This window comes from Colius striatus, chromosome 1, assembly GCF_028858725.1.
Source record: "Colius striatus isolate bColStr4 chromosome 1, bColStr4.1.hap1, whole genome shotgun sequence".
In the NCBI taxonomy this organism is placed as follows: Eukaryota; Metazoa; Chordata; class Aves; order Coliiformes; family Coliidae; genus Colius; species Colius striatus.
This window is the reverse complement of record NC_084759.1, coordinates 192,235,632-192,259,746: the sequence shown is the minus strand read 5'-3', so window position 1 is coordinate 192,259,746 and position 24,115 is coordinate 192,235,632. Positions and strand designations below refer to the sequence as shown.

The following is a 24,115-nucleotide window of genomic DNA, read 5'->3' as shown; positions in this document are numbered from 1 at the left end:
TGCAAAAGATATATATAGCTTTATACACTGTATATAAATGTGAAAGATATATTTACGAAAGCACCAAATTCACCAATGATCCAATTGCATGCTGCACCATGTGTACTGGTAATAGTACTGTCTTATCTTTATACATGATTCTTATTCAATATTCCTTGATTGTACTTGCTATTTATGTATTACATCTGTACAGAATATGGTGTATAGTCAGAACACCAGTCATCTATATATAGACAAGGTACCATTTTGAAGAAACTCAACCCCTATTTATAAAGGTATCCATAGATGGCTAAAATCAGATTTTTACAACTAATCAGTGTTTAACAGTTTAAGACTGTAAGAACTGCTCTTCAAAATTCTATTACTATTTTTTACTTTGGCCAACCCAATAACTTTAGAAAGTGAATGGCTTTGCCAAGTTTGGAAGTATAATGCACCATTCCAAACATTTTTACCTCCATACACGATTGGAAAATCACGTTTTTGTTATTAGATAACGACTATTTAATAAAACAGAAAATATTTCTTTTTGAAAATTCAACCATAGTCTAGGAGGATTACCCTGTTGGGTTTTAAAACCCAGAATTCACAGACCTTGCATTGAGTGAAACATGCTATAGCTATAGTAGATGAGATAATCAACAAAAGGCTTATTGAAATGAGAGACTTGAACTACAGAAGACATTACAAATCATTCATACTAAATACTTACAGTCTGTTGCTGACTGAAATTGAGAGGAAAGTGTCTGTGTTACTGCAGTCCAAAATTTATACAAAATATCAGATTGGCCATCCTGAGAGCGAGAGACAAAAGAAAGACAGGTTTCAAAACATACTCTTTTTAAGTAATCTAGAACAATGCAAATGTTTGCAGCCAAGGCTGTTCTAGGTCACTGAGAATAAAAAATATGTAAACAAAGTCTGAGACGTTTTCTTCAAGTTTAAAGCTGAAAAAATATTGGAGAAAAGAAAAAGAAAAGCTTCAGTCTTCTGCGAAGTGGAGTAACTTCCTTAAGCCAGAGCGCAACGCTCACAGCTCTCTAGAGGAAAAAGTGTAGACCGAAGCATTACACCTCAGAAGCCATGTTAGAAAACCTCTTTGCAGTGACCACCTCATTATGTGGAGGTTCTCATCCTGGCTACGCTCCAGCAATTAGTTACTGCCATTACAACACACTAGCACACATTGAGCATGGACAAAAACTACTGCCTGCTGCTCTGCTTGACACAGAACACTGTCTTGTTTCTAAAACATAAACTACATGAAAATACAATGAACCTCATAGCTGACTCTTCACTGCCTTGTGTCAACAAAGTTTGCTGTCAGAAGTGGAAATGAGGTGGCATATCCTTGCAAAAAGGACAAGACATGGCAGCTTTTTCCTTGCTCTCCCAACATCTTGCACTTATGCTCAGGCATTAAAGCATGATTTTGTTTTCTCTCCTTCGCTTTCTTCCTGTCTGTGTGTTTGAGGTAGAAAAAATACTGCAAGAGATGACGATGGGTATCCTGTCCTGCCCACTGTTGAGGTACTTGGAAGGCTGCCCAGTGCTTTTATGGGAAGAGGAAGCTCGCTCTGGACAGAATGGCATGGTATACTTGTAGTGTATCGTCTCTATCATGTAACAACCAATTTGACCAAATCACTACATAATCAGCAAAAAGTGCTCAAAATTAAAAAGTGAAACAGCCAGCAGTGATGACAAATGCCTGCAATTCTAAGGATCTGTTTCTACCCTGACTCACTCTGAAACATCCAAGGTTTTAAATCAAAGCACAATATCCACAGCTAAAGACGGGTTTAAGCAGAGGGCTCAACACTGAAATGGTTGCTGAAGAAGGCTGTGTTTTCGCAGCTTTCCTCTTAGGACTCAGTGAGTTTACTATGAGAAAAAAATGAAACAAAAAACCCAAACCCAAGAAATTCCAAACAATCCTAGTTCTTGTTAATACTACAAGCTTTTTTAAAGTGACAGTTCAACTCCTGCAATGCCTAGCACCACAAAAAGATTAGCTATCAAATGCGAAAGTCCCAACTACTCCAAATCCAATTACTACTTAAGATAACAAAGGGAGAAAGACTGCATGCTATTCACTTTCATTGGCAACAACACGCAAAGCAAGGAAGGTTTAGAATGTCATCCATTAACAGGGTACCACTGCATCACACTTGAAGATCTGGTCATCTGCACATCTGAAAGAGTGCAAGTTCAAGCTTAAGTTTCAGTTCCAAAACTATCATCCTGAAGAATTTACAAAAAACCTGAAAATCAGTCAAAGGTACACTGAGATATCAAAAGTAAACCAATCAAACAAACAAAAAAATGCTGCCCATGGAGGGTGTGGAGTCTCCTTCCTTGGAGGTCTTCAAGACCTGCCTGGACATGTTCCTATGTGACATGATCTAGGTGAACCTGCTTCTGCAGGGGGGTTGGACTAGATGATCTCTAAAAGTCCCTTCCAACCCCTACCATTCTATGATTCTATGCTTTCACAAATTCTGAGATTAGATGACCCTACGCTTATCTCTAAAGATACTGCAAGAAAGATGAAAATTATGGGTCGTGTTAAGAATTGAGAAAGAACATCTTTTATGCTGTTGTACTAATACTTTTAAAATGTATAAGACTTAACAGAGAATACTAAAATAATCTAGGAGGATGGAATCTCATTTTTTACTGCTTGAGGACACTGGTGGATTTAGAAACTGAAGTAACTTATAGCTATGTTTCTATTTTCTGTAAAATTGTACTTGATCTTCATAAATGGGCAAAGTAAAATTACAATGTCAGACAATGATTCAGCAAGTGCCCTGTAAAAAATATTTTTGAGGTTTTTTGTCAGTTTATTATTATAGCATAACCATGAAATTACATAGTTTTAATTTCATAGTTTCATGTTTGAAACATAAAAATTACTATAAAACAAACAGCCTTTCACATCAACTATAGAGTAAATTAATTAGCTTTCATACTTTCTATCCTGATCTGGAACAATGTTTGTCTGTTTAGCATGGTAACTCAATTCAATGTGTAAATAATCTAACAGAGGTGGAAAAATATTTAGAGAGCACTTTCAAACAACTTTTTTTACGTTACTGTAATCACCATCTACACCTCTGTCACAGTCTAAGTAGAAAATACAATGATTAACAGGGTCTTGAAAACAAACTTGAATGTAGTCTCTCCACATCAACATTTCTATCTTAACTGCCAGATTCCACATGGTGACAAAGAGCAGTAACATACATGTGATGATAGTTAACTTTTTTTGAAAATATAAAACTTGTATGTGTCTGTATATATACATATGTAATATAAAGTCAGACATATATCCATATGTACTCATGCACACATTTGCATAGTAGCCAGAGCTGTACCAATTAAGTCTCTGCCCAGTAGCTTGTGTCTTCTGACCTGGGCAAATAGCGTTCATTAAGTGCATCAGAATTATGTAGTGAAAAAGGCCCTCACATCCTGGGTAACCGACTGTATTATATAAGAAAGGGGAAAAAGCTACATAGCAAATTCAAATAACTTTTTGTGCTGATTGACTACTCAGTCAAGAATGTTTAGGGGAAAAAAGGAACCAAGTTAAAAACGCCACCTACAGAGTCAATACTGGTTGATTCTATAATGTATGATACACTATTTCATTTTATGCAGTGTTGAGGATGCAATCAGTCCGGAGGTGAAATGTAACTGCTGATTAATAGCTCACAGAAGACCATGTAAAGAGTTTATGGCAGGAACTAGAGAATACTGTTGCCTACATACACACCAGGGAGTATTTAAGTGGGTGGACTGTAGCTACCAAAACTGGAATACAGCAAGGCATCAGCATTAGATACTCCTCCTGGACTAAAAAAATGCCATATGCAACCATGAGTGCACAGAACCGTTTTTTTATTTATTTTGGTTAAAAGTGCAATTTCTTTTGCTTACACATTAACTCAATATCTATTTTTTAAGTACTTTTAAATATCTCACTGTTTTTTAAATAAAGCATTCTAATGGAGGTTCCACCTGTGCCTGCAGATCAAAATGGAAATTACAATTTAACTATTTAAAATACAATGTGCTATTCCATTTGACAATAATCAATACTAGAAAATGACATCAAATAGGGTAGCAAAAGGAGTGTTTTCCTCCAGCTTAGCAGGAAATTAAAGGAATGTCTCTCCTTGCACTGGACACCTTCTTCAAGGACTTAAGAAGACAGATAGGATGAAGGTGGAAAAGGAAAGGGCAGTACTGCTTGCCTAAAACATGCACAGCAAATCTACTTGCTCATCCTATTTTAATGGAAAGTTTGTAAGCCTTCCCCTATGCTTCTTATAGCACTGTGAGCAACACCCCACAGTATCAGAAAGTAACTGCTCTTTTGGGCCTTTCACTTTCATAAAATGTCATCTAGCTAAAATTGCATTCCTGTCACCTTCCCATCTGCAGAGTGTAAGGAAGGAATTTGTCCTCCTCTACACTAACACTAAATACCCTCACTGGTAAACAAAGTATGGGAGCATTGTGTACATCCACACTAGCAATTCAAGTGTAGAAGGGATTCTTTTTGGTGCAAATCTGTCTTCTGTCTACACGTGTTGTTTTGCAGAATACACTGAAGTGTGCCAGCAGACTAACTTCTACTATTCAAGGAACACACTCCCTCATCATTAGCTTAAAAAGAACAATTTCTGCAATTAAATAGCTTTTTGCAGCATATCATCATATTTTTGTAACGAATCCCACAAGGATGTATTAATATTTTTATCAATTAATACTCTGAGACTTTAAATTGGGAATTTTCCATTTCTCTTGCTTCTGAAAATGAAACAAAATTGAGAGATGTTAAACTACTTACACCCCCTCCAAAATAAAAATGCTTGCTTTGAAATCTAGTCACAAGCAGATTAACATCTTGTGATACAATCCCTTGTAGCAGGAGCAGCTGACAAGATGAGTAATGAACTGCATCCGATTATCTTTTCAGCTCTGTGGCAATCATTTTGCAACAGCTTCCTATTCCATAACCAACAACACTGGAAAAAGGTCACCATTCTATCTATCTTCCCCCCATCAGTGTATGTGTTTAGTAATGCAGAGAACATGTAAACTTTTAGAAGTTAAGAAGTCCGGTACTCTTTACTTGGATCAAAGCTGTTTCAGGTGCACACTGCCTATATAGAAATTCTACATAAAACATCCATACATCATATGAAGTCCCTCAGAAGGAAATTACTACACTTCAGCATCTAATAGAATGCTACATACTCTTTTCCTGCAATATGTTCCTTCTTCAACAAAAGAACCTTAACTGTAACTGATGGTATCTAAAAATCAGGACAGGCAAGATTCAGGTTGACATATATATATTTTTGCCATCATGGAAAACAACAGAACTAAATTTACAAATATTAATTGTGATCAACTGTAGGACTATAATAGCAAAACATATTTTCTCCCAAAAGTAGACCCAGCATTTTTTACCTGATGGTACTATCTTCGCAGCTTTACTTTGATCTCACGGAAGAAAAAATCTTCACACAAGCCATACCCTGCACCACTATAAAATGGTTGGAAGCTCAAGTTCAGCCACAGAGCTTGGCTATTTTTTCACAGAAATCTGCTATGAAAATGCTCCTATACCTAAACTACACTTAGATAAACTAATAATCTATCAACACAAACTGAGAATCAAAAATACTGTTGCTGCTGTTCCCGTGCCCTATGACCACTCTGTTCCCCAGAATTGATACAGGTGAGCAGACACTCAGACAATTTAGCAGCAACTCCTTGGGCAGTGCAAGACAGCTTAGATCTGTCTTCCTCTTGTCAATTCTTTGCTTTCAGAAATGAACTGAACAACTGTTCAGTAACATAAACTAGGGCAACTCTCTGCTGTCCTGACCTGCTGGCCAGCTGGCCAGACCAGAGGAATAGAAAGATGCTTTTGAAAGACATATGGACTATAAGCACTTAGCTGCTTTTGAAAAGGTTAGTCCTAGTACAGTAAAACAGAAAATACCACAACAAACAGATTCCAGTCTGGCCTATCCACTATAAATTTATCCTTTTTAATAGTTTAAAAAATTGGTAGTCAGTCACATATACTTTTCACGCAGGAATTAGTTGCTCATGGAAATTACACACATAAATCAGACATAATATGTCCAGCAGGCTAGACCACAAACAGCAATGAATTTTCTCAACAGTAGGGCTCACTTTATAGTGTACATGAACTGGACAAAAATAATTAGTGTAAGCCATAATTCAACAAAGTTTACCCTTATTAGAATAACAGATGCAGGCAGTCTGCTTGACTTCTACGGTATACTTTGTTCATGTGAAATTAAAAATATGTTTAAGTGCTTTGCTGAATCTGGGCCACAATCAACACTCAGCAAAAAAAATGTGTTGACCTTGTGTAATTATTTAGTTTCAACTGTTACTATAAAGTTACTCTTGTCAGTACTCTGCAGAGACATAATATTGTGCAATTTCCCCACAAAAGAGGCAGTTTTAGATAAAAGTATTAAGAATGTGTGATATTATTGCATAATGGCAGCGCCAGGTGACATTTGGACAGTGCTAGTTCATCCTGCTCTCTGTCCCAGATCAAGAAAGCAAAGTTGAACACAGCCTTGTGCATTTCAGGTGAACACAGACTAGCAAACTGTATTTCAAGATAAAGTTCTCTTTGGTAAATCTTTCTGATGTAAACTAATAAAATTGAGTCTTTCCCCAACAACACAAATTTAGTAAATGCAAAAACTTAAGATTCTAATGGCAAAAGTTTAAGGCTTTTGCTAGTCTAGGACATAAAAGGTCTACATTTAGTAGATGGCAAACTGAAAGCAGTCAAATGGCCTTTTAGGCAGAGGTTTTAAGCTGTGAGTCAACAGAATCACAGAATGGTTGAAGTTGGGAAGGGACCTCTGGAGGTCATCCGGTCCAACCTCCTGCTTAAGCAGGGCCACCTACACTACGTAGGCCAGGACTGTGTCCAGGTGGGTTTTAAATACCTCCAAGGACTAAGACTCCACAGCCTCCCTGAGCCACCTGTGCTAGTGTTTGGTCACCCTCACAGTGAAATGTTTCCTGATGTTCAGAGGGAACCTCCTGTGTTTCAATTTGTGCCCACTGCCACTGGTCCTATCACTTGGCACCACTGAGAAGAGGCTGGCTCCAGCATCCTTGCATCCTCCCTTTGGATATTATATATATTGATGAAATGCTGCAGAGCATTCTCCAGCCTGAACAGTCTCAGCTCTCTCAGTCTTTCCTCACAGTCTCTTCACTTTTGTTGGAATCTCTCCAGTGTGTCCACATATCTGCTGTACTGAGGAGCGCAGAACTGAATGCATCATTCCATATGTGGCCTCACGATTGGTGAATAGAGAGAAGGGTCACCTCCTCAATCCCCTGGCAATACTTTGCCTAATTCAGCTCAGAATACTATTAATCTTCTTTGCCACAAGGGCATGTTATTGGCTTATGTTCAACTTGGTGGCCACCAAGGCCCCCGGGTCCTTTTCTGCCAAGTTGGTTTCCATCTGGGCTGACCGCAGGATGTACTAGTGCCTGTGGCTCTTCCTCTCCAGGTGCAGGACCTTGCACTTGTTGAAGTTTATGAGGTTTCTGTCAACCCATTACTCAAGGCTGTTGAGGTCTCTCTGGACAGCAGTACAAGCCTCTGGAGCATCAGCCACTCCTCCTAGTGTTGTGATATTAGCAAACTTGGTGAGGGTACTTATCCAGATCATCAATGAAGGTGTTAAATAGGACTGGACTCTCATATTGGCTCCTGGGGTACATTACTAGTTACCAGTTAGACTTCATGCTACTGATCACCACACTCTGGGCCTGGCCATTCAGCAGCTCATTCATGAGCAGCCCTATGTTCATAAAAAGCTGAATTTCAGCACGTTGAAAAGAGAGCTGTTATAGCACACAGTGCAACTGCAAGAGACTGCAGATTCAATCATCTTTTATGCAATGACTGGTGGTAAGGAAAGGATATAGATCAGGAATCTTTTATTGTCATGGAATGCATAGGGGAAAAAAACCTCATTTATACTTACATATTAAAAAATTTGCTTTTCAGCAGTCTTTACATCTTTAGTGCACTGTATTATAGTATGTATGCAGACTTGTTAGCAGTGTGAAGCAACATTATTACTCAGCGGTATAGATTTTAAATTTAGATTAATGTTTCCTGTTTGCAAGGTTACGAGATTATCTTTGATGGAAAAAGCTATAGACTGAAAATCAATGTGCTAAACTCATTCCTACATACTCACATGAAAGTGACTTGATTACACAGTTCAAAAAGTATAACTCATTTTCACTAATATCTACTAGAAAGTAAATAAACCACTGAACAAGAGTGCGCTGAGTACCAGTACTGTAAGATCAAAGGTATCTAAAGATCTGTATTAACTATACAGCAAGTCTAATGGTGCAACCTGGAAAACTGATTTAAAGTCTCCTTGAACATAAAACCAAAACAGTTTATCTCATTTAAAAAAAAAAACCACCAAAATACTAATTAACTTTGCTATTACTGAAATGAAATCTCTTCAGCTCTGTTCTTAACATAACTATATAGTATCTGACATTCCATCTAAATTCAAGGAATGAGAATTAAAGTACCCCTCTTATCCAGTATTAGATGAGAATGGAAGAAGATGCTGAAAAGACATATATTTATTTTTACAAATGTCTCTATTTCCTGCACACTGTAAATTTAGAACTTAATGAGCATAATTTCCCATCTGTGAATTATATTTGTGTGTGTCTAAAATAGCTATTCTAACATTCAAATAATAAATGTGACCCACTGATTCTAAACTGGCTCTCACTTCATGACAATCACTTCTAACTTATTTTTCCCTGTAGAAATTTTGATAGTTAGAGTAGAATGTGAAAAACATCTTTATTGTGAAGCCTCTTTGAAATGTAAAACAATATAGTGAATATTACCATGCAGCTAGTTGCTGCAGGCTCCTGAAATCAGGCTTTGCATACTAATACATACAGTGTTTTCTATCTGTAATCAAAGGCTCCGCCATAAAGGAACACAGGACTTGCGAATGTTGCTCTAAAAACAGAAGACGCTTAAAGGACTGCCTAAATATTTTCTCCACCAGTAAAGCCACAATGCAAATGATTTAACAGTTTTGAACAGCGAGATCTTATGGGACAGAAATAAGGAAATCTATTTGCACTATTTCTATAGCAACATAATTGCCAAATTTGACTGAGCAAAAAGCCATCTTCCTCAGTAGTGCAATTATCAGCAAAGAAATAGACAAATTCTGAATGTGTTTTCAACAAACCTTTTCTATCTTCTCAAACTAACCAAGATTAAATTCCTTAAAAGAACGGTACATTTTAATTCCTAATGCCTATGTCATACATTGCAGGCGAAGAGATGTCAATAAATGGCACCACAATTTTAAAAATGACCTTGATTTTTTTGTTTTACTGCAGGGCATAGAATTTCATTACACTGACTTGATCAGTTTATATCCAAGCCATAATAGTTTCTAGACTTCCAGCAGTAGTGCAACCTTTCAAAAAAGTCTCTTTATGCAGCTGACAAAAGAAACAGAATCTGGGTTTTTTTAAACATATAACCACCTTAACTAGAAAATAAAGTTAAGACTGTGTGTTTTCCCTATTAGAATATTAGAATGCTTAAGTGATTCCTCAGAAAAACTAATTTGTAAGGAACAAAAACACTTAGATCTTAAACAGCCTGTATCTTCAAACCTACTTAAAACATTAATTAATCCTCTCATACTCCTGCAAGATATGCATCAACTGGAAGTAAATGATCTTAGTGTTTCCAAAAGCCAGTAACCACCCAAGGGATCTGACAGTTTTCTTCTATCTACAGAACCGATTTAGTATGTACAGCAGCAATTCAAGCTACACTTTCACCTTGACTGCTGCATACTCCATCCAAGGATGCAGGGGTGGTTCATTACCACGTTCACTCAGCCAGTAGCTGTTCAGGTAAGACTGACAAAAACCATGATAAAAGGCGGCACTTCTGGTAAATGCTTTTCTTTTCAATTAGCAAGCTGACTGAAAACCAACTGACTTCAGAATTTTCAGTCATCACTGAACCACAATTTGCACAAACCCCACCAAACCAGAAGTGAAAAAGAACAAAGGTCATTATAACCTACTAAACCATGCAACCACCACACCATCCCTTTTATTTATGGCTGCATATTTCTGTCAGGGAAACAGAATTAAAGTTCTAGAGAAAATGCAGCGTCATTAGAAAACCATTGCAGAGGTCCTGAACCTCTCATTTGAATTAGAACCAAATTACTTTTGCAATGGCTATCTGGACACACTGATTCATCCAAAACTGGAATTGGAACTTTTAACTAGTAGAATCTTTATGTTTTTTTTAAGAGAGGCCTCTAAAGTCTTGCAACTGAATTCAGCAGGACAATTGTCGGTTTGAAATAGAGCACCTTCAGTATTTTGGGAATCAAAGCCCTGATCATTCACCTGTTTTTAAATCTCCACAAAGTGCCTTGCTATTACTTAAATAATAATAAGAAACCATATGAAATGATGTGCAAGTAATCCAGTTCTGCTTCTACAAAAAAATACGGATAAATAAATCATATACTTGTAATAATAGGTGAAAACTAAATTATTTTCTGAACTCACATAAGGCAGCAATTAGATTATTTCTCATTTTTTTCCACTGGGGATTATTTTTTAATTGGGTCAAATGAACATGAAATTTTTAGTTTCAATGTGAATAATTTTAAAGTAGCAACATTTTTTAACAAAATGGGTGGGGAAGAGAAACAAAGGTTAAACGTACCTGCACTTTGGGCAACAGACATTTATATTTTCCACTTTCTTTCTTTATCTTATGTAATGATGAGGACATTTCCTTCTGTGTATCGTTAACACCTCATATTGCCAGTGTTGACAACTCAGGAAAATAGCCTGCTTACTCACCAAACATTCATCAGTAACAGCAATGATAAGAGCCCTCCACAATGTTCATAATAACACTCCTTACAACCCTTGGCTCACTCTTTTACCCAGAGGCTTACATAAATGATAGGGTTTGTGGTGTGCCTTAGCAGCTAACAGGCAGGAATGACATCAGAATATCAAGGGTAACCAAGGGCAGGTCTGCTCTCTAACAGAGAGCCCCTTTCTGTTCCCAGCTCACCCTCTCTATTGACCACTCCAAACCTCTCCTGCAATATGATTTGCTGCTTTTAAGGCTGCTTCTCAATTTGCAGAACTGTTCCTTGATGCCTATGTAGGAGTGAAAGACCCAAAATAGATGAAGACTGGAGATCATTTTCAACTCTTTTACAAGGGGCTTAGAGCAATCCTTATCTCTAATTAGGAAGGTGGCTGTCACAGAAAGGTATGTTCTCCTTCCACTTACACTGAAGTCAATTGTAGTTTAGGTATTACAACAGCTGAGACAGGATTAGTCATTATACACTAAAAGAGAAGGGCAATAAAGCAGAACAAACTGGAGTAATCTATTAGCTCTCTGAAGCTGACTTAAGCAATTGAAAAAGTGATAAAAATAACCCATTATCAGTTGAACAAAAAATATCAACTTTAAATTATTTAAATCTTTTTTGCATTTTTTTTTAACAACCCTACCTTTCAAAAATGTATAAAATAAAATCTCTATTCTTTTCCCCCAAAACTAGAAGTCAGAACTGAATGCATCCTGAATTCTTTTAGCCTTGCCTTTGAACTAAATTCTAGTCATTAAAAGTCCTTCTTCTTAGATAAAGCCACAAAAAAGTTCATTCAGTCTTAAAAGAAATTTATTTCCCCTTTAAATATCTCTTCAATTTTTTTAAAAATGAAATCTGTAATTTTAACATGTACAGGTTAACAATGAATCTATAGTCCATTACTAGTATGAAATGTAACCATTTTACAGTGTACTATGAGTGCATTCTTTCTTTTAAAAAAATGCGTTCATTTAATACAGTAACAAAGGAAAAATAAAAAAATCTAGATCTGCAAAGGGAATGAGTGGAAAATAGTTCAGTGGAAAAAAGCTGGAACACAAAATTAATTGCATTTAAACACAAGGAAAAACTATTTCACTGTAAGTGTGAGGGAGCCCTGGCACAGGCTGCCCAGGGAGGGTGTGGAGTCTGCCTCTCAGGAGATTTTCAACAGCTATCTGGACATGTTCCTGTGTGACCTGTTTAGGTGGACCTGCTTTAGCAGGGGGTTGGACAAGATGATCTCTAAAGGTCCCTTCCAACCCTACCGTTCTGTGATTCTGCCATGATATCCATGTAAGCCTGGGTATGTCCCTTAACTCTTGGCCATGGTGGGAAAATTCTGTAAGAGAAACTGTAGTGTAGAAAAGATGCAAGTATTGTCATTGCCCTCCTGTTGAACTCCAGTATTGATTACAAGTTCTGTGCCTCAGTTTCTCCATTTGTTTTGTGTTCTTTTTTTTTTTTTTACACTGACAGGTTTTGTGTATCCTTTAATTAATTAGTTATTGTTTTTAAAACTACATTTTGTGATATAATATTATACAACACTACTAAATGTTATTACGGTAACAGGTAATTAGAAGGTTAGAAAGCACATTTTTGAGATCATAAGACAAAACTAGAAAAAATGCAGGCTGTGCTCTCTGTGAAGAGAAAGACACAAAAAGTTCCTAATGGAAAAAAAGGAATGATTGAAAAAAAAAAGTCAAGTAGCTTCCTTGCTATTAAAGGACTCGTGCTTTAAAAAGGCTGGGTCTCCTCCTTCTCCTCTGCTTCCTAGGATGATACTTGTACTGCAGTAATCAAAATAAGGAAGCAGATGGACAGGCAAAGTGGTACTGCAGCTGCTGCAGAAGATGACTACAATAATAATGTTGACATCAGTAACAGTAATTAGCACACAGACTGTAGAGTGGATGATTCGTTTTCCCATCTTCTGGCGTGGGCATGCTGCCCCAGAGAACGGGTATAATGTTAGTACCTTTAGTTTGGTTTGTTCATTTGCTCCGTTTATTAATGACATTGAATACAATAAAGAAAATCCAACTTCTCTCTCTCTCCAGAACACTTGCTGAGGAAGGCATGCTGGTTCATTTTGCATTAATAATAGATGGAACCTTCATTAGTAAATGGCAAAAGACCCATTTCTTGCTTATATCTATTTTCAATGTACACAATTCATGCTCTCTCATACAGCCATCTGTACATAAACTTGAATTTCAAAAGCATGTAGCACTTGTCTGATTTTGTCTAAACAACAGCTCTACTGCTCAGTGTGACTTCACCCATCTGCAAGCTAGTGCCATATCTTTTTCGAGGAATGCTAGAACAAATGGTACAATTGTGAGAAGGGCCAAGAAAAACACTGTACTACACTGAACCATCGCAGGTGAGAAGAAAGTAACATATCCATGCTAGCAACAGTACCATGTCATGATGTGAGAATTGTGGTAGCATCAGACAAGGATGCACCACTGCTCCTTGGATGCCTCACTGAGAGTGGCAACTGTCTGTCTTGGTGTTAACACTACACTAAAACACCTGTTGAAGAGCAAACTAATGAGTTTTTCCATTTTCTCTGCATTTAGATTAATTTTCCCTGTTCATTTTTTTCTCCAGGATGATAAAAGATTTCCTTGGCTTGTCTCTCTTATCATCTCTACTACCAGAAGAACTCCTGTCCTGTTTTCAAGTGTTGTTTTACAAAAGGGAAGACTGAAAGTGAGAAGCACAGGTTCAGGGTGGGAGCTACCTCATGAACACTGAAAGCTCATTTATCTGAGCTCCCTTTCCATCCAAACTCTTCCTAAGTCTTACAGACTTCCTCCTTCTACCTAGGTTTTTATGTTTCTCCTTAAACACGCTGATCTATTATGTGATCTGTGATGTGGAGTCTCCTTCCTTGGAGGTCTTCAAGACCCACCTGGACATGTTCCTATGCGACCTGATTTAGGTGAACCTGTTTCTGCAGAGGGTTTGGACTAGATGATCTCTAAAGGTCCCTTCCAACCCCTACCAGTCTATGATTCTATGATCTACTGAAGGGCTCCAACCAGGCAGCAATAACTATTTTTTGCCAGATCAAACTCCTTAACGGAGAAAGTATACTAGAAGAGTATAAACTTCTTGAGATGTTTTGTGGGTTTTTTTTTTACAACACAGAAAGAAAAGCCTGAAGTGCCTCATAAAACAGTGACGCTCTGTGCAATATCTTTTGGAGATGAGCTTAACAGATAAACTTCAATACTGTATTTAACCTTCATTATTTGCTTTCACTGTTCAAAAGGCCATATTTGCATATGAAGAGTTTCCCCAACATATTGCAAAAATTAAATCCATGTAAATTAAAATCTGGCCATATACTTGTGAAAAGAGATGTCTGGATGAACACATCTTTTGGTTTTGTTTCTTCTCATCTACTAAGGTAGATGAGCTAGCTTCAGTTATTCTGTTCGTAACACTGAAGGAGAGCATTAATCAAGTTACTCCAAATATGAATACAGAACAATGCAATTGAATGGAAAATAATAGATGTTCAAAAGAATAGCTATGATCATTTTTGAAGGAAGAAATTGCCAAGAAGTAGAGAAACAGATGGCTGGAAGTGTTATATGAAGACACATTCTCTTGTGCACACAAACAGACTTAATTAATTACTCAAATCACATGGTATTTTATGGAATGATATTAATGATCAGCAATAAAAACTGACAGTGGTGCCTTATCAGCTGCCTTTAAAAAAAACCCAAGAAATTATTATAAAAAGAACATGTTTACACCCTACAGATGTAACACACAGCCCATAAATATAGCTTTCAATGTTAGTTTAACTTTCAACACTATCCCATTAATTTAATTACAAAATTTTAATGGAACTATAAAACTGTAAAAAAAAAGCATTCACTCATCACATTTTCCTTAACAGAACCACTGAAACACATCCAGCTAAATTAAAACCTTACCTTAACTATTTCTTCTATGAAGCAGACATGGGACACAGGATCTCTTTTCTTTGTCAATACTTTCTGCAAATGCTGCACCTGTAAGAAGGAATTTATTGAGAGGAAAAGTGACATCTAATATCTTATATGCAAAATTGTTTGACTAGACAAACAAGAATTAGCTGCTGAGTACCTGTCTGCAAGCAGCACAGATCTGATCCATGAGCTTCTCCATGTTTGTCCAAAGGGCTGCTCGAAAAGCTGCTGTGTTCCCAGGCGTTGGCATAGCAGCTCTACCAGGGCCACCTAAATTTTTTTAAAAAACACAGAGCAGTAGATTCCAACTTTCACATGTGAAAATTAAAATATTAGAAATATAGTTCTCTGTGTGCTCTGACATAAAAGTTCAGGATTTTTACATCAAAGCAGTCCAAAATAGCTTCAAAACAGAACACTGTGAATGGCCTCAGCTGTCTCAACTGAGAAGTCAACTAAACTCTGAAGTTTAGTGGGGATACTTCAGTGTTCATCACTATTACCTGCTTAAACAATTCAGACCTCCACAGAAACACCAACATAACGCCAATGGGCACTGTTGCAGGATGTAATAGCAAAGTGAAGTGGCAGAGATAGTAGCAGTGAAAAATACAGGTATTGGTTACCAGCTCAGGCGGTGAAAAATACAGGTATTGGTTACCAGCTCAGGACTTAAACACATGGGTGAACTGCTAAAAAAAGTGATTTTCCAGCTGAAGGTCATGTGGATTCTAAATCATCATTTTCCTTGAGAGGGGCTGCATTTCTTTATTATGCTAGAGATAATGGCTTTGGATCCCTAACTCATAGCAAAAAAAAAATGTTTAAAAGTTTTAAATGTTCATATTGCCAACGTTGAAATTTTCCTGAGCTAATACATAGGAACTAAACGGTTTAACAGTACAACATATTGAATACACTGCTTTGGAACTATTTTGATCTGACAAAAGCATCACAAGGTAGTTTCAGGCTTGTTCCACTGCTTGCAAATAATTTCTACCTGTGATCCTCCTCAACACCAAGAAAACAGAATTTACATTCATTTTTCCATGACAAACTGCTAAGAAAATGCTGCAAAGTTGTAAACTACTGGGGACAATTCTCTGGGAAGTCAGGAAAAAGAAGGAATAAAGTAAAATTTATGAGCCCAATAACAATACAGACTCAGCTTCGTATTAGATGATTTCTGAGACATACATACTCCCACCCTCTACTGGTTCAAGCAAGCAGGGAAACGTCTCTATAAAAAGCTTGTATGTGACAGTTTCTTTTATTTGACAACATACTGTATTCTGTCAAAAAAAAATTGGTTGAGGTTCTCTGTAAAACAAGTATCATACCTCTTGCAACAGTCTGAGATGGTTGGGTCAGTACTTTGATATCCAAAGCATTTCTTATGTTCTCCTCTAGGACTGTGCAGTATCCATCCACCACATTAGCAATGGTATCCTTCAAAGTGCCAAGGTTATGGAAAACCTGAAGAGCAGTTCCCACTTGAGTAGGATTCTAGAGAAAGAAGATTTAAAGAAAATAATTATTATCTTTAACTAGTACTATAGCATTTTTAAATCCATGGTGAAGTATTTTACTGGGCAAGTTCATCTTTAAGTTCAGCCTGCTAAATTAATTTTGTTTAACGTTAAATAATCGGCACCCTTACTGCGTAGCAGAGAACAGAAGATAATGGAGAGAACTGATTTTCTTTGATTGTTTAGCAATCCTTTGCTTAGATTTCTTTGGCACTATCCTCTGAGAAAGAAGAACAGGAAAAAAGGAACTGGAAGCACTGCTGGCAATAACTAACCTGTAGAGGGTTACCAGTGATTGATCCAATAATTCCAAGGTTAGTTACAGCACAGCTATTTTCAGCTATGGCGTAGCTAGAAGTACTGCTTTAACATGCCGTATCTGTGACAGTACTGTCATTTAAGTGCCAAAGAGTTAATTAAATGCAATATAGGCTTAAAAAATAATAACCAAGAGTAAGCAGAGGCAAGCTGGTCAAGCCCCGACTACTGATCACTGCAGAATTAAAGCTTGTATTTCTACATTTCTATTTCTAACACTGACAATAACTTCACCTGCCTAACAGCAGAATTAAGAGTGTAAAGCAGCATAGTGATCATTTCCAAAGCCTGCAAAAAACCCCAATCAAACAAACAAACAAAAAACCCCAACAAAAAAAGCTCAAGTGTCTCTGTATTGTTCAGAGATTTTCCAAAATACAGGAGAATGAAAACTATTCTGAACCTGTTCAGGTCCATTGTTTAAGAGACCTTTGATTAAGATTAAATCTGATGATAATTCTCCTGAGCAACACAAAACACTGGCATGAGTGCTATTTAGCAAGAAAAAAGCCTCCAATTATTGCCTTTGGAAATTGAGTAATGTCATCCGTACACAGCTTTTTATATTTAGCATTCACAGGCAATTAGTGGAGGGGGTGATCAATTGATCATACACACATTTGAGATGCACTCTTTTGACATTTTTCTTAGTGACTTCTACCAACAGTGAAGAACACCATCTGGAAGAAACCTTGGCACCCAGACTGGACGAAAGTATCTGAGATGGACGTCCTACTAGAAACCTTCTAGTGGGCATCCCACTAGAAGTCCCAGTTGGACACTCCTCTGGCAGCAAGATCTGATGCCTTTGCACTCTTCCTGCTGGTGAGTTTGCTTTGAAAGACATTGCAAGGGTCTGCTGCAAGACCAATGAAACTGTGCTTCAGCTTCCCCAGGTCACAATTTTTTTCAGCCAGACACTTCTGAGTCAAAGAAAGAGGGTATGATCATCTACCATTCCAGTGTGGGAAACTTGCACTGATATCACATCAGTAAAGCTGTGAGGCAGCTGCTGTGCTGAGGATTCACTTGCTGGTATATCCCCATCTACTTCAACAGATTTTCTGATCCATTGATGAACACTACATTCTCCTCAAATCTAATCTTTCGGAGGTCACAGCACTACAACTACACATTCATGTCACTCTTTCTAGGGTTTCTGCAAAGATCAGAAATGTAGCTGAAGTAAAAAGCTACATCCCACCTCCTTCCCAAACTCCAATGAGGAATTTCCAGGTTTAGTGGAAAGCAAAGGAATATTAGGCATGTATTATGGTTTTTAGACCTTATACTAACTGTACCAGTTTCTTTTTCCAAACAGTGTGGGAGTTAATGAGCATTCCCATCATAGTATTATGGGTCTAGGATATGTAGGTTTAGTTTTTTGACAACTGGGCATGCTGCAAAATTTCTAAGCATCCTGTGGGTGTGCTTATGGAGGTGGGAAAGTAGGCCATAAAGACTAGAAGATTAATGGGATGTCAGAAAATGAAGAGTAGCATAATGCAAGGAGGGAATCTGGGGACAGAATGAACAAGAGAAAGAAAATATAAATGGGAAGAGGATGAGGAATAGAATGAAAAGAAGCTGGAAGGAAGAAAGTATGAAACTGAAAGGAAGGAGGGCAAAGATAGGAAAGACTCACCTCATCTATCTGTCTTTCCTGTTGAAATTGTTGTAATTCTTATAGAATACTCACAGAATTATAGAATCAGGCAGAAAGTCAGTAATATAACATTGATATCTCACTACCATAGCCAAAGCAAACAACCAGGTTTCAGTCAGACTCTAATGTTCACAAATTAACCAACAAAAAATCTAATAGCATCAGAAGGTGAGCAGGGCACTATCCAGCCTTGAAGAATCAATGGTCAGATTCTGCAATAAACAGGCAATTTAGGTATAAATAATTTCAGGCAAAAGATGAATTTCAGTGCTCCCACATCATAGTTTGGCATACAAACTCTGCAGCTACAAGTCAAGAAAGATAGAAAAATGTGCAACAACAGAGCCTGAGCAACATTTCAAAAGAACTGGTTTTACACAAAAGTTGTCAAAAATTGGTTATGAAGTTAAGGAATAATCAAAACATATCATTATGGAAACTTGTTATTCAAAGTATCTTCCAAATGTACTACCAAAGTTAAAATCAGAACAGAACAAAGATTATGCAGGTCGCCTATTTTTATTTGCTTTAAGCTGTGGACATGGTCATTGACAGAGTTTCTAGCTCATGCATTCATCTTGTATAACAGAATTAGAGAAATATGAAAACCCAGACAATGTACAATACAGTATCTTTTTCGTTTGTTTCATATATAGTATTTTTTTCTCTCCTCAAAAAACAGTTTGTTGTTTATATGTCCTAGACAGGCTATGTAAAGTCCACTGTTGATTTATCACTAATCCTAAAAGAACTGCATTTTTATGCAAAGTTAGTTGCTATGTTTAGACAACATATTAAAAAGAAAAAAATAAAGTATCTCCTATTATTTCCACATATTGTTATGTGGAAAGAAAATGTTGGAAAGCAGGAAGAAAACAAACAAATTGTACTTTCAGACTTAAACAAACACCTCAAAATTAGACTGTTCATCATTAATACTCATCAGATAAAAAATTTGAGAATCAGTACTGCAAAATTTGTCACTACCAACAGACTTTATTTATAAGCATTTACCCCTAATATTTTCCTTCTATTTGAGAAAGATTAAACGTTTCTGAGATTCGGAAGATAGGCACAATTTTTATCAAATAGAATGCATGCACGCAAAGTGGGAAAAAAATGACTACAGAGGTGATTTGCAATGGAAAATGGAATCACATCAGAGAATAATATTCAGAACAGCTATCCAATTGCAGTAATAAGGAAAATAATGTAACTACTTTTCAGATGGAATTTGATGACTTTATTAGCAGTATTTTATAATCAACTTGTCTGCCACTGAAGACAACTACACTTGGCAATTTGTGAATGTTCTCCTTAGAATCTCTGTCCGTAAGATCCCATGTACCCCTTTAAATGTCTTACTCTGTAAACGAAGGCTCAGAAGTGGTAGTTAATAACAAGCACAAAGTAAGTCAGTTTTACTATGTAAAAATCTTTGGGAAGTTAGAGTAAGAGTAAGACACAATTCTGCTTCTCACAAGATTGTTAGAAGAAAATACTCTTTTACACAAAAAATTAGCATCCTAAAACTATTTGTACATATGCCATAAACTTTAAGAGACAATCAAGAGACAATCAAGACAGTAGGGGACAAATAAAAATAGCATAGCATTTAGTAAAATATTAGCAGTACAGTATACTCTAATGTGTATAAAAACAGCCATACACAAGTGAAATAAAACCATAGCCCCAGAAACTGTAGGCTTAAAATACTACCTACACAAAGATTAACTACAGTGATCTTCAGATTGCAAAAACTATGATGAAACAGGGAGCTAAGGTAAGATGGAGTTAAGTCCATTGATAATACCCTTTTTCATTCAAAGCACTTCTCCATCTGGCATGTCACAATATAATACGTTACAGGTATAAGGGAACTAAATCATACAAATTTAGGAGCTTAGGAAATCTCAGTGAATCATCAGCTCAACATATGAATAAATAAAAAACCAAAAACCAGAAAACCCTGAACTAGCTCAAAAGCAAGTTCTACCATGAAAGCAACCCTCACAAATATTTAAAAACATTGAAGTTCTTCAGCATCCATCAAAGAATACACGAAACAGGTTGGCCAGAAGGGTGATACTAGCCACTAATGGAATAATGGCATGGAGGTTTCAGTTTAGTAAAACATAAAGATACTCATTCAGCAGCAACTATGAAGACATTAGGCCAATGGCATCCTGGGATGCATCAAGAAGAGTGCGGCCAGCAGATTGAGGCAGGTTCTTCTCCCCCTCTACTCTGCCCTGGTGAGGCCTCATCTGGAGTCCTGTGTCCAGTTCTGAGCTCCTCAGCTCAAGAGGGACAGAGAACTGCTGGAAAGAGGCCAGCACAGGGCCACCAAGATAATCAGGGGAATGGAACATCTTCCATATGAGGAAAGGCTGTGGGAACAGGGGCTGTTTAGACTAGAGAAGAGGAGACCATGGGGGGATCTTATTAATATTTACAAATATCTAAATGTTGGATATCAGCAGGTTGGGACATCCCTTTTTTCTATTGTATCTAGCAACAGGACAAGGGGTAATGGGATAAAGCTGGAACACAAAAAGTTCCACTTAAATATAAGAAAAAACTGTTTCACTGTGAGGGTGAGGGAGCCCTGGCACAGGCTGCCCAGAGGGGTTGTGAAGTCTCCTTCCTTGGAGGTCTTCAAGACCCACATGGACATGTTCCTATGCAACCTGATCTAGGTTGACCTGCTTCTCCATGGGAGTTGGACTAGATGATCTCTAAAGGTCCCTTCCAACCCCTACCATTCTATGATTCTACGATTTTATATTAATACCAAACACATTTGCTCATTTTCTCTACCACTGAGAAATGTTCATTTTACTAACATAATTTTGGATTAATTTTATTCCATTTTGTTTGGTTCTGTAGATCACCACAGACAAGAAGAAAAATAAGCCACATGCAGTCATTAAGCATGAATGTTTTTTTCACAATAACATCACTTGGTTGTTTTTAAGATTAGGCAACTAGACTCAATAACCCAGAAGGTCCTCTCCAGTCCACTCTGACATTTACAGTCATTCTGCAGAAACATGTTTGGTGACTTCCTTCCCCATAAAGATAATAATCCTGTGAAGACTAAAAAGAAATGTCTTTAGTCTTAAATAAATATATATTACATTTCTGATTTTAAAATACCTCCTAGGATGGAACCGAGTCATTTTTTTTTCCTGTCATCGGATATCCCTGCAACTATTTTATAATGTCTAGCATTGTAGTCTTTTATTTTATGGTTGCCACTATGTTGTCAGAACAATCTTCTACAAGCATAGCTAAATGAAGAGCAATATTCTTTTTCATCATTAGAAATGCAGGTTGGATAAGCAAGTCTGCTTCTCACAAGAGAATGTGGTGATGACACTGAGCTAATTTGGGGATAGGAAGATTCCTAGCATAAGGCTGAAACAAAAATAAACCTAGATGACAGGCGAAATTAATTGGCTCAAGTGCTACAAAAGCAGCTTCCAAGCTCATACTCTGCCTTCTCAGGGTATGGGATTGACCATGTGGACTTTTCTTCCCCAATCAGTGCTGTCTTAGAGAAGTTCACATCATATGTCCTTATGACCCCATGTTGAAGAGTCTTCACCTGTCTATCAACTTTCTTCTCAAATGAAGGTGTGAATACTTAAGGTCAATACTACCTGTGACAACTACAACTACTGCCATAAAGGAACAGTGTTACAAATCTAATTGATTGATAACTGTCATGTAGTTAAATTTCATTAATGCCTGCAGCACATGATCAGAACATTTTTCTGAAGAAATGTTCTTTCACGTGACAGTTTACAGCATCACATATGGAGAAGTCAAACTTGGACTTGTCTTTCACTTAGAAATGATGTTGCATAGCTACTAATGTACACAACAATATTTCTGGTTTTCTTACCAAAATTAGATCAGTGACTCTGACTGAAAATCTTTATTATTCTGCAGGAATGGATGACCACTGCCCAGGAAAAGATGTGGCAGGAACACAACAGAAACTTTTCACTATATACATATTATTCAACAACTGTGATTTCAGTGTGCTGCCACATCCTTACCTCTTATATGGTAAAAAGTTTACTATGTTATGGTCCATATACAAGCACTAAAATCATCTCATGGTCCAAAAAGAATTATGTTTGTTGTTTAGCTGAAGGAAGATCCATAATTACTAATCAGCCCAGGTATCCCTTCAACAGAATGGTCTGATAATGTGCAAGAAAGAAATAATATGAATGACATTTAGAACAAAACCAGAATGTTCCCTAGCCATCAAGAAATAATCAGTATTACCCTAGAATAGAGGACACATTGAAATAACCATGTAAACCAACATGTATTCTCTGACAGACAATACAAAAGGTTATTGTAGTCCTTCCAGAGAAAATACAAAAACGGTTTCCAGAACTATCGGAGTATCTCTAACTCCCATTTAGTAGTAAATCATTTCATTTTATAACAGATTTACTCTTTTGGAAACAATTTCAGTTACTTTTCCATGTTTACTTCACATAGCTCATTTTGTTTGTATGAGATAGCAGTTGCAATTTCCAACACAGTAAAACTTTACAAGGTCAGTTAAATAATCCAAAAAAAGTCTCCCTTGTTAGGTTGAAAATCCCCAGTTAAATCTTTATCTGCAATATTTACTCCTTCGCCCCTCTTGTTGCCACTACAACAAGCTGCCTCCTTCAAATAATTTTCCAATAAATAACATTACTACCCCTAATGACAAGTACTACTACTTGAATAAAAGGTGAAGAAGGGTTTGTAAGCACTTGCAGCTACCAATTACAAGTAGTTCTTAGTCATCTCTTACAGATAACAAAAGTGAAAAAAGTGAGAAGTTACTCCAGGAAAAGTTGCAGTTTGATTTAAAATGCTCAAGAGCTCAAGCACATAAGCAGTGAAAGAAGTTTGGCCACCTCAGCCAAAGTCAAGGCAAAATGACCTATTGAGAAGAACTAATGATTTACTACTAAGAACTATTGGAATTCTTGCTTTGCAGTATCACTCAGCTATTTTAATTGCAGGAAAAAATAACAAAAAATTAAAAGTAGAAATTAAATGCCAGTGAAATTCAGCTGCACTCTAAAAACTGTACTGTATTTCATTTCCAAAAGTCCATGCCTTCAAAAAATTAATTGGTATATCACAACTCCTAAAAATGAACCTACTTAAGGAAGCATGTCTCTATGTTCATTATCACCCCATCTGTCTTTTATTCTGTTCATCTTTAAAATCTGAGCAAATACACAAAAAGGTCAAATTGACAAAGTAAAGCAAGAGAATACTGACTTCCTTCTAATGATTTTCTAGTTCTTCCTGTTCTGACCTTTGCAGTGTTGGGAGAAGTGAGAGGTTAAGATGTTACAATTTTCTACAGAGGTAATACTAACATAACATGTTGTCTAGACTCTAGAAAAGCACACTTTAAGCCTTAGGAGGCAAGAATCCCACAGCTAAACATTTAAATTTGGTTAGGTTATAATACCTACATTCTGTCAGCCCATGCTTGGAATACACAACTTCTTTTGGTAGAAAGGAAAGGAAAATAGCCATAAAGCAGAGCCATAAAGAGCCATA

The 24,115-nt window shown here is 36.9% G+C and overlaps 1 protein-coding gene across 2 annotated transcripts in view; it reads right to left on the bottom strand.

Annotated features, from left to right (window-relative positions):
* Positions 1-24,115, bottom strand: part of COG5 (component of oligomeric golgi complex 5) — a 208,030-nt gene that overhangs the window by 53,422 nt on the left and 130,493 nt on the right. For both annotated transcript variants that reach the window (XM_062018831.1, XM_062018827.1), the window contains 4 exons: positions 16,348-16,513; positions 15,165-15,277; positions 14,993-15,070; positions 713-794 (listed from right to left, as the gene is read on the bottom strand). In XM_062018831.1, coding sequence (XP_061874815.1) covers positions 713-794; positions 14,993-15,070; positions 15,165-15,277; positions 16,348-16,513 — 439 coding nt within the window. The remainder of the gene's footprint in view (positions 1-712; positions 795-14,992; positions 15,071-15,164; positions 15,278-16,347; positions 16,514-24,115) is intronic.